General features: G+C 41.2%; 1 protein-coding gene across 1 annotated transcript in view; it reads left to right on the top strand.

Moving 5' to 3' along the window:
- The window catches only part of LOC109917951 (FYN-binding protein 1), a 177,154-nt gene that overhangs the window by 156,662 nt on the left and 4,782 nt on the right, over window positions 1-15,710 (top strand). The window contains exons 12-15 of the mRNA XM_048594188.1: window positions 4,849-4,963; window positions 7,855-8,017; window positions 12,633-12,666; window positions 14,865-14,908. Coding sequence (XP_048450145.1) covers window positions 4,849-4,963; window positions 7,855-8,017; window positions 12,633-12,666; window positions 14,865-14,908 — 356 coding nt within the window. The remainder of the gene's footprint in view (window positions 1-4,848; window positions 4,964-7,854; window positions 8,018-12,632; window positions 12,667-14,864; window positions 14,909-15,710) is intronic.

Here is a 15,710-nt window from a genome sequence, read left to right as displayed (position 1 = left end):
AATCAATGGAATATTTTCTTAAGGCACTTCTGTAACAGCCAATGAAAAATCAACATAAAATCAAAAATTTCAGAGCAGATAATTTATACAAGGAACTAAAGAAATCTCGCTCACATTCAAACTAATGCAATCAAAATACATCTTTCAACTGCTTTCACTGAGCATCACACTGCTGGCAGATGTGTAGCATTATGTTCTAATCTTACGGTGATAGCATGTAATAGCTGGGCGCTTTAGCTTTTAGGCAGCGCCCTAACATACTCAACCAGTCTATGCCTGCAAAATTCAGAACTGAATGTTTAATATAACATTGAATGATTCTGTGATTGGACAACACTTGCTAAACAATCCCACATGAGCCAGGAATTATGTTAACAACCAATCTAAAATTATCAATCAAATTCTCATTGTGGTTCGCTCAAATTCAGATGCTGGAAGCTGTCATTTGCTGGAGAAATGAAATTAATACAATTATTGTATCACAGAATGCACCACCTTCACTGAACCAGCAATTCATTTACTGTCATTCACCCACTCCTTCCCATGCCCAGCATGTTCACCTTTTTCAGATAACAGTGTAATTCCCTTTTGAATGTTCCAATTGAATACGACACTGCCACACTCTCAGGTAATGTATCCTGGATCTCATAGAATCATAGAATCCCTGCAGTGTGGAAGCAGGCCATTTGGCCCATCAAGTCCACACCGACCCTCCAAAGAGCATTCTACCCTGTAACCCTGCATTTCCCATGGCCAATCCACCTAACCTGCCCACCTTTGGACTGTGGGAGGAAACCCAAGCGCCCAGTGGAAACCCACACAGACATGGGGAGAATGTGCCAACTCCACAGTTGCCCAAGGCTGGTATCAAACCCTGGTCCCTGGTGCTGTTAGACAGCAATGCTAGCCGATGTACTGCCATCTCAACTGCTCACTACATAAGAAAAATCTATCCATTATCATCTTTAACCAATTAATTTAAATCTGTGTGCTGTCATTATTGATACTTTCACAAGTCAGGACAATTTCTCTCTAACTAATCTTTCCAGACTCCTCATGATTTTAAATGCTACTATTAAATCTGAATTTGGCAACACTTTCTACCACTTTACTGATGATCAAGAGTCAACTAATGTGGCAATTATTCATCAAGTTGGCTTTGTCCTGTGTTGTGAACATACCTCGGCAATTTTTCACATTATTTGACATCTTTGCATCCTCTTTGGCCACAGGAGAGGTCCCAGAGGACTGGAGAATAGCTAATGCTGTCCCATTGTTTAAGAAGGGTAGCAGGGATAATCCAGGAAATTACAGGCCTGTGAACCTCATGTCAGTGGTAGGGAAATTATTGGAAAAGATTCTCTGGGAAGGTCGATATGCATTTAGAAGAAGTAGACTTATTAACGATGGACAGCATAGTTTTGTGTGGGGGAGGTCAACAGCCACATCAACAATGTGAGCTACACATCCTCTCAAAAGCCTTGAGGGCAAAATGTGTCAGTGCAGGCTTGGAGGGCCAAAGGGCCTTTTCCTGTGCTGTATTGTTCTTTGTTCTTTGTCAGGTAGATGCTGGTGTTATATCTGTATTGGAAGCAGCAGGTTCTCAGTGTTATTGCTAGAATATTCTCACTATTCAATTGGCACTTCTGCCTGAAGTTGGTTGCAAAGTTTCAGCAGAGACTTTCACACCAAGGTTCCTGCTCCAGCATCCTTGAGGAAGGGAGTAGTTTGGAACCTCTGCTTCCAGGGATGTGTTTAATTGTCCACCCCCTTCACACCTAGATGTGATAGGTCTAAAGGTATAAATTGCAGTTCCAAGGAAGGATCACTGGCCCCAAAATGTTAACTCTGTTTTGTCTCCACAGATGCTGCCAGACCTGCTGAGGTTTTCCAGCAATTTCTATTTTTGTTTCTGATTTCCAGCATCCATAGTTCTTGGTTTCTTTCTATGAATTGATCTGGTGTTTCTAGGTTTACATTGTATGGATCAGCAGGAAAAGCTAGGGCTGTCAGCAGAGGAGGCTAAGTGGAAATTTTACAGAGATGTTTAAATTTATGAATGGTTTAGGTAGAGTTCCAATAGTTGAAGAAGAGTTGACAACCAGAAAGCACAGGTTAAAGGTGACAGGAAAAAGTACCTGGAGATGACAAAGCATAATATAACATAATATTTGGAAGTTGCAATGGACTTTCTGATATGGTGGACAAAACAGATTTAAAAGGGAATTGGTTAAATTCATTGATAAACATTTGGAAATATAAATAAAAACCGAAAGAACTGTGAATGCTGTAAATCAGAAACAAAAACAGAAATTGCTGGAAAAGCTCAGCAGGCCTGGCAGCATCTGTGAAGAGAAATCAGAGTTAACGTCTCGGGTCTGTAAGGGTCACCGGATCCAAAACGTTAACTCTGATTTCTTCCACAGATGCTGCCAGACCTGCTGAACTTTTCCAGCAATTTCTGTTATTTTGGAAATATAGGAAAACAGCAGGAGAGTGGGACTAACTGAATTGCTTTTCCAACAAGTTAGCTAAGATTTGATGGGTGGATTAACAATGGTCCCTTTTGTTTGTCTGCCAGCTCAAAGGGGAGAGAGAAAAAAACATAACAATGAGAGGAGGTAAATGTGTTATAGGTTTCCATCGTAACTGGACACAACAAGTAACTAATCACTTGAATCACTATGGTCTTAACTGGATAACTGCTTTAGGCAGATTAATTTGTGTAGTTGTTAAACTTATCATTTATGAGTTTAAAAAAACATGCGTAATCCTATGCTCTAAATTTCCCAGTGGCTGTAACTACTTCCTGGTTCTCATTGTTGAAACCAAGCCTTCTGGTCAGAGTTCAGAACAATGCACGAAACACTGGGAGTTGGAAGTGGAGCTTTTCTGCTTTGAACAATGGTTGCACCATTTCCCAAATGCCTGGTGACAGTACTACAAAACATGTAAAATTCAGTGTAATCACCATCTGTTGTTCCATGAGTTAATGGAAAAAAGTGAGGGAACCAATCTTTTGTTTATGCTGTTGGTCCCTGCTAATCACATAAAGCCATGCCAAGAAATGTCTTGGATCCAGGCATCAATAAACTGCAAGTTATCAGCGAGTCAATTTAAAACTATTTACATCATGGTCCACTTTGTTGTCCATTTGTAATCAAACAACGGGGCGCATTACACTTGAATTAAGATTTTACCTGGGAGCACTCTTTACTACTTGCCACAGTTCCTTGTCCACCTAAGCTTCCTGGATAGATTCTTGAAGCTGGAACTTCCCAGCAGTTTGGAAGCTGGCTGGCAGTAAAAGTGACGTAACCCAGAGGGTGCTTTTTGGGGGAGTTTCTCTATAAGATGGCCTTGGTACATCGCTGTTCCATTCCACCCTCCCCATCACCAGTTTTCTGTGTCTGCCTCTGTCAAGGCAATTAAGAGGTCTGCTACTGCATCCTAGTTGGTCTCTTATTCAGTGCCTTTAACAAACTTCACACTGAAATGTGTTAAAGGTGGAAATAGTGTTGGAAAGCCTGCACTCTGGCCGGCACAGATATTCTTGAGTCATGTCTTCCTCTGTTCCCATCCTCAGCACGGTCTGAAAATTCTGCCCATGATTGTGTTCAGTCTTTGGGTTTCATAAATGGAATAAATGCTAATACATTTGGTCCACTGGAATTGTATAAAGTGGGAATGAATGAAAATGGGTCTGGGCTATTGGTGGATGGGAATGAGCGTGAAAGGGTTTGGCCCATTGGGGTTTTACATGCCAGTTTCAGTCAGCAGGTCTCTTTACCCTGAATGCAATACATGCACAGATTCATGGAGCATGCATTGCATAAGCATCACAGCATCAAATGGCCTAACCAACAATACCGAAATGGACTGAGATGGCCACACCAATAAGGCCTGATAGTAACAAATGCTGGAGATCACAGCGGGTCAGACAGCATCCATGGTGAGAGAGCAAGATAACATTTCAAGTCTAGATGACTTCATCAGAGCTAAAGTGTGGAAGGGGCAACATTTATGCTATAGTTGGGGGAGGGGGAGGCATGGGGGGAATGTTGTGGCAGTGGTGGGTATAGAGTGCTGGCGGAGAAAAGATGGTGATAGTGCAGATTAAGTGATCAGAATGTGAGAATGGAAGAGAAGACAGTCCCACTGGAGTGGGGCATGGGATAGAGGATATGGTGACAAAGAATGCAGCAAGCAAAGATAAAAGAAAGGGAAGAAAAGGGAGTTGGTTCACAATTTGAAGGCGTTGAACTCAATATTGAGTCCAGGAGGTTGTAAAATGCCTCGTCTGAAGATGAGGTGTTGTCCTCCAGTTTGTGCTGTGATTCACTGGAGCATTGCAGCATGCTTAGGACAGACACATGGACTTGCGAGCAGTAGGATATCCTGCTGTGATCTCCAGCATTTGTTGCTTTCAGTACAGATTCTAACATCTGCACTAATTTGCTCCTACATAAGGTCTGATAACTCTTTCCAAGCTACATTTTTACAGGGTTAAAAGTGACCAAAAATGCAATGGGGTTGCAGCAAACCCAGGCTTGATTTTCCCTGCTCTATCTCAATTACTGTGGGGAACATCAAGCTGGTGAACCACAATGGGATTTAGGAATTGAAAGGCCAAAGGTGTAATAAATTCAGAAGTACTTTGCAACTTAAAGTATTGCTGGTTAATCTGCTCTTCAAAATCAAGTAAGGTGCATGATGGTATCAGTGAACTGCTCATAAAAACTAATGCAAGGAAAGTGGAATGTTGGGATGATGCAGCAAAGGAAGCTGAAATCACAGTGTTTGGGTAAATGATCAAATCCTCCAAATTTATCTTCTCTTTTTGTTTAGTTTGCCAAAGTACTCAAAACTACCAACAACTGCAAAAGCCAAAAAGGATGAAAAGGATCCCAAAAGAAACAAAAGGATGGAGAAAGAGGAAAAAGACTTCAGGAAAAAATTTAAAGTGAGTTATGGACTTATTGAATTACTTCGAACATTTTAAAATTGAGAACCTCCTATCTGTTGGACAATTATGGGGGCTGAGGTTTATTGAATGCTACCCACTGGGTCCTGATACCTGCCTCATCTGCTGTCACACCCTCCTGCAGGTCCTCATTGCCTGTTTGGCTGTGGATGCAGGTGAAGTGTACCCTGTAAAGGAATTCTCCCATCATCAATCCTGCAACAGTAGTGGCAGCTGAATCCGTTTTTTATTCAAGCATTTGATTAAAAATTTGGCAAGTGAATATCTCCACAGTGATGTCCTCTCAGTTACGTAATTTCTGCTGTAGCTTCTTCTACTCAGATTGAAAGGCCTCTGATTGGTGCTTTAGCTTCAAAAGCCCATCTGCCACAACCCAGGGAGCCTGTTTCCAAGGGAGGATGTCTGAATGAAATTCCCTAAAGAATGATTCTTTCCCCAAGGTGCTATAGAAACTGCACTGGCTCTTGTTCCTATACCATCCCACAATGGAGGAAAGATCAGGATTTGGGTGGCATGGTGGTTCAGTGGTTAGCATTGTTGCCTCACAGCGCCAGGGACCTGGGTTCGATTCCACCCTCAGGTGACTGTCTGTGTGGAGTTTGCGCATTCTCCCCGTGTCTGTGTGGGTTTGCTCTGGTTTCCTCCTACAATCCAAAGATGTGCAAGTTAGGTGGATTGGCTATGCTAAACTGCCTCATAGTGGCCAGGGATGTATAGGCTAAATGTGTTAGCCAAGGGAAATAGGTTGGTGGGGACTTGTTGGGCCAAATGGCATGGTTTCCACACTGTAGTGCATCTATGACTCTCTATTGAGAATACTGGAGAAACTCAGTAGGTCTGACAACATCTGTGGACAGAGAAACAGAGTTAACATTTCAAGTCAAGTATGATTCTCCTTCAGAACTGAATGCTTTTTTGAGCTCTTATGCCACTTTGGCCAAATTTAAGTACTTATTTGACAGCTTTTAATACAGACTCAGTTCACTTTTTTTTTCTCTTTCAAAGGGTAATCACTTGTACACTCAGCATCCCTCTGTTTGTCAGTGAAATATAAATCTAGTTTATAAACTCTAGCACTCCACTGAGAGGATAACCGACATATGGATGAAGTCTCCCCCACCAACATCATCAATTAAGGGTTCACATCTTCTCAGGGTTGCAAGTGCTACTGTGGATCTTCATGTAACTGTACCAGCTGATTCGCGATCTGCAGATCTTTGGGCACAGGGGGTCGGTGTGCCATAAGGCAGTGGGATCCAGAGAGCAGGATTTGCTTCCATTTCTTTCCTTCTCCATCACCACTTTACCTCACTAAAATTGGACTCTAAGCAGCTTCATTGATACTGTCGTTGGTTCACTCGCCGAGCTGGTTCATTAGTTTGTACACGTTTCATTACCCTGCTGGATAACATCATCTATGCATCTTCATTGACAAGTTGTCACCACTTTGAATGGTCAGTAGCAAACTCCTCCTAGCATAGTAGGCTCATTCAGAAAGTAAGGAGGCATGGGATTCAGGGAAATTTGGCTGTCTGGATATGGAATTGGCTGTTCAATAGAAGATAGAGGGTGGTAGTAGCTGGAAAGTATTCAGCCTGGAGTTCGGTAACCAGTGGTGTTCCACAGGGATCTGTTCTGGGACCCTTGCTCTTTGTGATCTTTATAAACGTCTTAGATGAGGAAGTGGAAGGGTGGGTTAGTAAGTTTGCCGATGACACGACGGTTGGTGGAGTTGTGTACTGTGTGGAGGACGGTTGTAGGTTGTAGCAAGACATTGACAGGGTGCAGAGCTGGGCAAAGAAGTGGCAGATGAAATTCAACCCGGAAAAGTGTGAAGTGATTCAGTTTGGAAGGTTGAATTTGAGTGCAGAATACAGGGTTAATGGCAGGATTCTCGGCAGTGTGGAGGAACAGAGGGATCTTGGGGCCCATGTCCATAGACCCGTCAAAGTTGCCACCCAAGTTGATAGGGTTGTTAAGAAGGCATATGGAGTATTGGCTTTCATTGGCAGGGGAATTGAGTTTAAGAGCTGCGAGTTTATGCTGCAGTTCTATAAAACCCTGGTTAGACCACACTTGGAATATTGTGTTCAGTTCTGGTTGCCTCATTATAGGAAGGATGAGGAAGCTTTAGAGAGGGTGTAGAGGAGATTTACCAGGATGCTGCCTGGACTGGAGGGCAGGTCTTATGAGGAAAGGTTGAGGGAGCTAGGGCTTTTCTCATTGGAGCAAAGAAGGATGAGTGGTGACATGATAGAGGTGTACAAGATGATGAAAGGCATAGATAGAGTGGATAGCCAGAGATTTTTTCCCATGACGGAAATGGCTATCACAAGGGGGCATAATTTTAAGGTAATTGGAGGAAGGTAGAGGAGAGATGTCAGAGGCAGGTTCTTTACACAGAGAGTGGTGGGTGCGTGGACTGCGTTGCCTATGGTGGGAGTGGAGTCAGATACATTAGGGACATTAATGTGACTCTCGGATAGGCATATGGATGATAGTAAAATGAAGGGTATGCAGGTTACTTTGATCTTAGATTAGGATAATAGATTGGCACAACATCATGGGCCGAACGGCCTGTACTGGCTGTACTGTAACTGTCCTATGTTCTATTAATTTCAATGCTGCTATGCTTCATGGTCTGAGTGTCTTTGCAACACTTTCTTCATCCTCCCATTGAATGCTAGATTATTGGTTCCTCAGGAAATCAAGGGCATGAGGAGTGCACATCAACAATCACGTAACTGGTTGACTGGTGTCATAAGCACATAATCGATGTCATTGAAATGAGTTTTTTACTCACTTGTGATTTTTTATTTTAGCTTTTAAAGTATTTTGACTACATTCTGTTTTGTTTCTTTCCACTTCAGTATGATGGAGAAATACGAGTTCTCGGAACTGTTGAGGTTGTCCAGGACTTAACTGTAAAAAAGTGGACCAACCGTGAGCTGCCAGTGAAAGCAGGCGAAGTGTTAGACATTATACAGCACACTGATAACACAAAACTGCTTTGTCGGAATGAAGAAGGGAAATGTAAGTTCCTATTAAAGAAACAGAATCTTGTACTTTTATTGAGAACTTGAGGAATAATGGATATGTACCAATTGCCCCCCTTACTCCCCTGGAGGAAGTTATAGTGGAGTTCCCCAGTGATTGGTGTTAGAACATCTTCTGTTTCTGATCTATATTAATGACCTGGGCTTTGGTATAAAAAGCACAGTTATAAAATTGTTCGGAACTGTGAACTATGAGGAAGATAGAGTAAATCTTCAAAAAAAAAATCAGGTTGCTGGAAAGGGCGGGCAAGTGAGAGTTGAAATTTAATGCAGAGAAGTGTGATATGATTCATTTTGGTTGAAAGAATATGAAGAGACAGCATAAAGCAATGTATGCAAGAGCAGAGGGACCAGGCTCTACATGTATGTAAAACTCCAAAGGTAGATAGGCAGGTTGGAAGAGCAGTTAATAAAGCATATGACATCCTAGCTTTTATCAGTAGGATCATCAAATATAAAAGCAAAGAAATGATGTTAAATCAATATAGGATCAAAAGCCAGAGAGCACTGATATAAGGCAACTGGTTAAAAAAAAGCATGGAAACATGAAAGAAACTTTTTCACACAGCGAACAATGAGGTGTGATGGAACTGAATAAGTTGAGGCTTTCCAAAATTGCACACGCTTTTATTTGAAAAAGAAATTGCAAGGAAATGGAGAAAAGGCATGCAAGTGGCTGAATGGCCTCTTTCTGTGCAGGAACCATTCCATGATGCCATGGCTGCAATTTATGCTCCGATATTGTTCATTGTGATACCTCAGTCCTGTGTTCATTCTTCATGTACAAGTCTAGTAGACTTTAATTAGAGACAGTTTTATTTAAGGACCTTCACCTGACATAACATGCATCTACCTCACAGGGAGCTTCATCAAACAAGATTGGACAGTAAGCCAAAAATAAGAAGTATTGAGACAGGTGACTTCTAGTAGATCTCAGGGACCATCTTAAACAATGGAGCAATAGGCATGGTAGATGTGGGGAGGTGGTTTGACAGGTGATTAAGACTATGAGATGATTAAAGCCATGTGAGATGGTGATGTTAAAGATGGCACTGAATCGTTTGGACAATTTATATTAAAGGACAGGCTTAAGGCATGGAGGAACATTGTGAACTCATATAAAAGAGGGGGAGAAAGACAGAGCAGTTAAAGAAAGAAATTCCAGAGCTTAGAACTTAAGCACCTAAAAGCCAATAAAGGGCAGAGAAAATTGGGATTAGCAATTTTTGATTTGATTTGATTTATTGTAGTCACGTATACTTAAATACAGTGAAAAGCTTTGTTTGCAAGCAGCACAGACAGATTATAGTAAACAAGGACATACAGATCATAGGATGCCTAGAGTGAGGCATACACTACACAGGAGGTGCACGATGCATGATCAACATTAACAAGATCAACATTATTTGAAGTTAAAGAGTCCATAACAGTGGGGCAAAGCTGTTCTTGAACCTGCTGGTGAATGTGTTCAGGCTTCTGTATCTTCTGCCTGACCAAAGAGGTTAGAGGAGAGCATTGCCGGGGTGGGAGGGGTCTTTGATGATGCTGGCAGCCTTTCCATGGCAGTGAGAAGTGTAAATAGAGTCTATGGATGGGAGGTGAGCATACCACCTTCTGTAGTTTCTTACGCTCCTGGGCAGAGCAGTTGCCGTACCAGGCCGTTATGCACCCAGAGAGAATGCTTTCAAAGGTGCATCTATAAAAGTCACTGATAGGCCTTATGGACATGCCAAATTTCCTAAGCCACCTGAGGAAGAAGAGGCGTTGTTGCACTTTCTTAATCGTCACATCCACGTGGCAAGTCCAGGACAGGTTTTCAGTTATTGTCACTCCTAGGAACTTGATGCTCTTAACCCTCTCAACCTCCGCTCTGTTGATATATATGGGGGCGTGTTCTCCCCTTGTCTTTCTGAAGTCAATGATCAGTTCTTTTGTTTTGCCAACATTGAGAGAGACATTGTTGTCATTGCACCATGACACCAAGCCCGCTGTCTCCTTTCTGTCTTCTGCAACAAGCCATAATTGAAAAAGCATAGATATCTAGAAGGGCTGTAGGTTTAGCATTTACAGAGATAAGGTTAGAGTGGATCCGTGGATGAGATGCATCGAATGAGTTTGAAGGAAGTGAGAATGGAAATTGAGGAGGCAATCTTCCTTAGCCTCAGGCTGGTGCAGGAGGACTAGAGAATTACAATACTGTACATTTGTTCAAAAAAGGATAAAACAATAAGCCCAGTGATTTCAGACCAGTCAGTTTAACTATGCTGGTGAGGAAACTTCAAGAAAGAATAATTTGCGATAGAATTAATAATTTGATGGACAAACATGGGTTAAACAAAGAGAGTCATGCATAGATCTCTGAAGAGAAAATCATGTTTAATTAAGTTGCTGGAGTTTTTTGAAGAGACAATAGAGAGGGTTGGTGGTAATGTTGTTGGTGAGGTGTACTTGGACTTCCAAAGGGTGTTGATACAGTGCCACACTGTTTTTTGTGGGCAGAGTTACAGTCCAGGGAATAAATGGGCAATAGCAACATGAATACCAAATTGGCTAAGTAATAGGAAACAGAAAGTAATAGTTAACATATAATTTTCAGGTGGAAGAATATGAGCGAGGCACTATAGAGGCAGGCTGCATGGTGAGTTTGGGACAATAAGATGAGAAAACACGCAGGCCTTGCAGAGTGAAATCCTCCAATAAATTCTACAAAATTGCCACTTAGCTGACTTCTTTTAAGAATCAGCCCAATGTTACAGTGAAAAGGCAAGAGAATGGCAGGAAATCATAATGGTTATTTGGAGACCCAGTACAGACACAGTGAAGTGAATGGTATTGTTCTGCGCTGTAACAATTCTGTGATATAAGGAGTAAATGGCCAGAGACTACAAGAGGAGCGAGGCCATGTAGATGGCTGCGAGTAGGTACTGGAAAGTTTATATTGAGGGAGAGTTTAAAGAATATGGGAGGACAGTGAACTCAAAGGAAACAGGGGAAGAGGAATGAGTCAAAGATTAATATTTTCCAACTGAAAGCAGTGATGAGATCCACAATATTACTGTTCTCTCTGGGTAGGGCAGATAATGGAAAACATCATTATATAGTCCTGTGATAGCACAGAGCTTGAGTATTGCTGAAAAAAGGCATATTGTACTCAAAATGAAAGTCTTCAACAAAATCTGGTGTTTATCAGCAATACTTAAGTATAATCAACTGAGGAAGCTTCAATGAAGGGCAAGGCTTTGTCACCAATAAGCCATTTTTAAAAGTTAGAATGTAAATAATGTTATTAATGAATTTAACATGTTTTACAGATGATTCATATTAATATCCTTCACTGAACATAAGAATTAAGAGCTGGAGAAAGCAATTCAGCCCTTCAAGTCTGTTCCATCATTTAAAATGATCAATTTTATTTTTTCTGAAGAAGGGTCTCAACCCAAAACATAGCTTTCCTGCTCCTCTGATGATGCTTGGCCTGCAGTGTTCATCCAGCTCTACACCTTGTTATCTCAGATTCTCCAGCATCGGCAGTTCCTACTATCTCCATGGTTAATCTCATCTTGGCTTCAACTCCACTTTCCTGCCCACTGTACATTACCGTTCAAAATGTTACTAATTAAAAATTGTCTATTAAGTCCTTCAATTTACTCAATGTCCCAGCATCCACTACACTCTGGGATAGTTAATTCCATGACCCTCTGAAAGAAGTAATTTCTCCTGATCTCTGTTTTAAATCTACTATCCCTTATCTTAAAACTATGCCCTCTCATTCTAGATTGCTCCACATGAGGAAACATCCTGTCTATTTCTACTTTGTCAATACCCTTTTATTAATATTAATATTCTTCACCTAAAAGATCAAAAGAGAAAGGAAAATGGAACACCGATGACACGAGGAAATCTATTTTTAATTGTTTTCTTTAACCCTTAAATCTAAAACCAATTCAACCAATCTAAGAATGTTAGAGCAGAGCTTTTGTCCACTTTTCTCCTCCCTTGCCTCACAAGGCCAGACACCCCATTCTACATTCCACTGGGGTGTGATGTGAATTGTAAGGTGGACTGCTGCATTAGGGATGGACGCATTGTCTGCAGCTCATCTGCCCTTTTAAGGCAGAGAGGGAGACTTCTGGAGTAAATCCTCCCAACTCAATGAGGAGTGGCAAAAAATTTAAAATCCACCTTATTTTGGCCCCTGACTCTTTTTATCCCCCCATTGGGTTGCTCTGACTGAAAAGCCACAACCTCTTTTGTGCTCAGGTCACAACTCAAGAACTGAAGAGATGTCACCACAGCGCCAGAACCCAAACAGCATACTGACAGGACCCCACCTGTTTCCTGTGGACATCCTTCCCACCAATTGTTGGTGAGCAGGTTAAATTAGATAAGAGCAGGAAGTCGGTCCCCAGTGACAGTAACTATTCATTCTCCCAGGCAAGTAACATTAAAATCCACCCTGCTGTGTCTGGCTTTGATTTCGAAAGATCTTTTTTTCTAACAGTTTCTATTTCAATGCAGCAACAGCATTTATGAATCTGCTTTGTTTTATATGAATACTAACTGGACTCTTTTTCTCCCCCAAAACAAAACAGTTGGATATGTTCAAAAAATCAACTTAGCATTAGGGTGAGTATTTGTTGCAATACGCGAATACTGTGATTCCTTCTTTAAGGCTCCTGGTGGTTGGCTCTCTCTTCAAACTTTCTGTTAGCCTTTGATAATTTATTAAAGGTGTTTTCCTATGGGATTTTTCTGTTTAATGTTTTTGAACAAATGGAAACTGAAGGTTCATTCCCCACAGTTTAAATAGCAGCTGACCTTGACAGGTCTTCTGAAGCTCTCAAATATAAAAGCAAGAATAATCACAACACTTAAGGAAGAAAGTACAATGTAGATAAATATTAATGGTGTAATAGCAAATTAGAAAATATACTTAATACAACAAAATAACAAAGCAACTTGTGGTCTTGCTGTTGAATGTTGAACATTGACTGCCAATATGTGAATGGCAAAGCTGTTACGTTACCACTCTTAGAAGAAATTGTGGGATTTGTCCTGTCATTGATTGGTAGTAATATGAAGGACTGGTGCTGGTTCATCCTCTTGGCAATTGTTGGGTTGAATGTATTTATTCTGGAGTCTCCTAATTATATCACTAATGTTACATTTACATTCATTACCTAATCCAGCTAATAGTTTCTGCCCTTCAATCATTTAGTCTGCCTTCCTGGAATTAAATCATTGTTTTCTTTTTCTATTCTGTTATTTATTGAGTTACAATGTGGCTGTTGTTAGCTAGCTTTCTCTGACACTGTCTCTCGTGTTCCCTGGCTATCACATAAAAGGAAGGCAAGCACTGATGTCCCCTGTAGTTTCCGTGACCATTCAAATCATATAGCATAAACAGGAATTCACTAATCCCAGCTGTATTTTCTTTTAGTTCATTTGTAGGATGCGGGTGTCACTGGCTGGTCCAGCATTTATTACCCATCCCTATTTGCCCCTTGAGAAGGTGGTGGTGAGCTGCCTTCTTGAACCACTGCAGTCCACATGCTGTAGGTAGACCCACAATGCCATTAGGGAGGGCATTCTGGGATTTTGACCCAGCAACACTGAAGGAACAGTAATATATTTCCAAGTCAGGATGGTGAGTAGCTTGGAGGGGAACTTGCTGCTGGTGGCGTTCCCATGTATCTGCTGCCCTTGTCCTTCTAGATAGAATAAATTGGAAGGTGATGGCTGAGGAATTTTGGTGAATTTCTGCAATATATCTTGTAGATAGTACACACTGCTGCTACTGAGAGTCAGCGATTGAGGGAATAGATGTTTGTGAATGTGGTGCCAGTGAAGGGGGCTGCTTTGTCCTGGATGGTCTCAAGCTTCTTGAGTGTTGTTGCATTACTAATCCAGATTTCTGTACAACTAATATAGTAACATAACCATTATGCAACCATACCCCTAAATAGTTGAAAAGTCACAACTGGACCATTCATATATAACCACTACATACAAAACCAATGCTTTCATACTTAGTTTGTCATTCAAACCCACAGTCATTATTTGAAATAAAAATTAGCCAAAAATAACCCAGTCTGCAGTTAAACAGTTACTGCTGCTTAACAGCAAAGTAGTCAATGAATCATATGAACGTATAAAACTGATGGACAGGAGAAACCAGCTGGTCTATTGAGCCTGTCCCATAAAGGCATGTTACAACTAAGTATCATGACCTTCAAAGCTGTTTGCTCACCAGAAGTCACATAATCAACTGGGAAAGGCAGATAAAAGAATCCTAGGCCAATTTAGAGTGAAAGGAATTCTGCGAAATATTTTTACGATCCTCAAAGGCAATAAAAAGAGTTCCAAGAGACCACAGTGACCATAAGACATATCATCCTACCGCGCATCTACTTTTGACAGCAAAAGTTAGTCACAGACAGGAATTCAGCCAGATGAATGTTTGAGCAATATTCATAGCAATTCAGGCCAAACTCAGAACTCTAATCCAAAATTGTTTTCTCCAATTTTCAGATATGTATTTAAGCAGTGAAGAAAAAAAAGATTGGTGATTTTACAAATAATTGTAGAGATGGAATGACCAAACTATCAGAATTTGGATGACAGGAAGTTCATAAACAGAAACAGAAATTGCTGGAAAAATTCAGTGGGTCTAGCAGCATCTGTGGGGAGAAAGTTGAGATAACATTTTGAGTTCGATGAGCCTTCTTCAAAAGATTGAGCCAAAGAAAGAACAGCTACATATCACTGATCTTAGCATTTTAATGCAAACATCAATTTAAAATATTTTTTCTTTTTCTTTTTAGAAACAGAGAAGGGGACGGTGAGATCTATGATGATATTGATACAGGTATGTGGACAAAAGGAGGTTCCCATTGAAGAGGACCTGTGGCTGGGTGGTTTTGTACTTCTTTCCAAATGCATTAATAGGTTTCAAGTTTCAAGTCCAAAATGGACTATGTTTTAAATGGTAAAAAATTGCAGCACGCTGCTGTGCAGAGAGACTTGGGTGTCCTTGTACATGAATCGCAGGTAGGATTGCAGGTGCAGCAGTAATTAAAAAGGCAAATGGAATTTTGTCTGCCATTGCTAGAGGAATGGAGTTTAAAAACAGGGAAGCTATGCTGCAGCTGTATAGGGTCCTGGTGAGGCCACACCTGGAGGACTGTGTGCAGTTTTGATCTCCTTACTTGACTGGACGGGGTGCAGAGGAGATTCGTTCGATTGATTCCAGAGTTGAGAGGGTTGGATTATGAGGAGAGACTGAGTAGACTGGGATTATACTCCTTGGAATTCAGAAGAATGAGGGGAGATCTTATAGAAACATATAAGATTATGAAGGGAATAGATAAGGTGGAGGCAGGGAGGTTGTTTCCGCTAGCAGGTGAAACTAGGACTAGAGGGCATCGCCTCAAAATAAAGGGAAGCAGATGTAGGATTGAGGTGAGGAGGAAGTTCTTCACCCAAAGGGTTGTGAATCTGTGGAATTCCCTGCTCAATGAAGCGGTTGAAGCTACCTCGCTGAATGTGTTTAAGGCAAGGCTCGATAAATTTTTGAACAGTAAAGGAATTAAGGGTTATGGTGAGTGGGCAGGTAAGTGGAGCTGAGTCTCAAAAAGATCAGCCATGATCTTATTGAATGGCGGGGCAGG

Source organism: Rhincodon typus, chromosome 3, assembly GCF_021869965.1.
Source record: "Rhincodon typus isolate 14 chromosome 3, sRhiTyp1.1, whole genome shotgun sequence".
Taxonomy (NCBI): Eukaryota; Metazoa; Chordata; class Chondrichthyes; order Orectolobiformes; family Rhincodontidae; genus Rhincodon; species Rhincodon typus.
The sequence above is the reverse complement of the archived record's forward strand: the minus strand, read 5'-3'. Positions and strand labels throughout refer to the sequence as shown.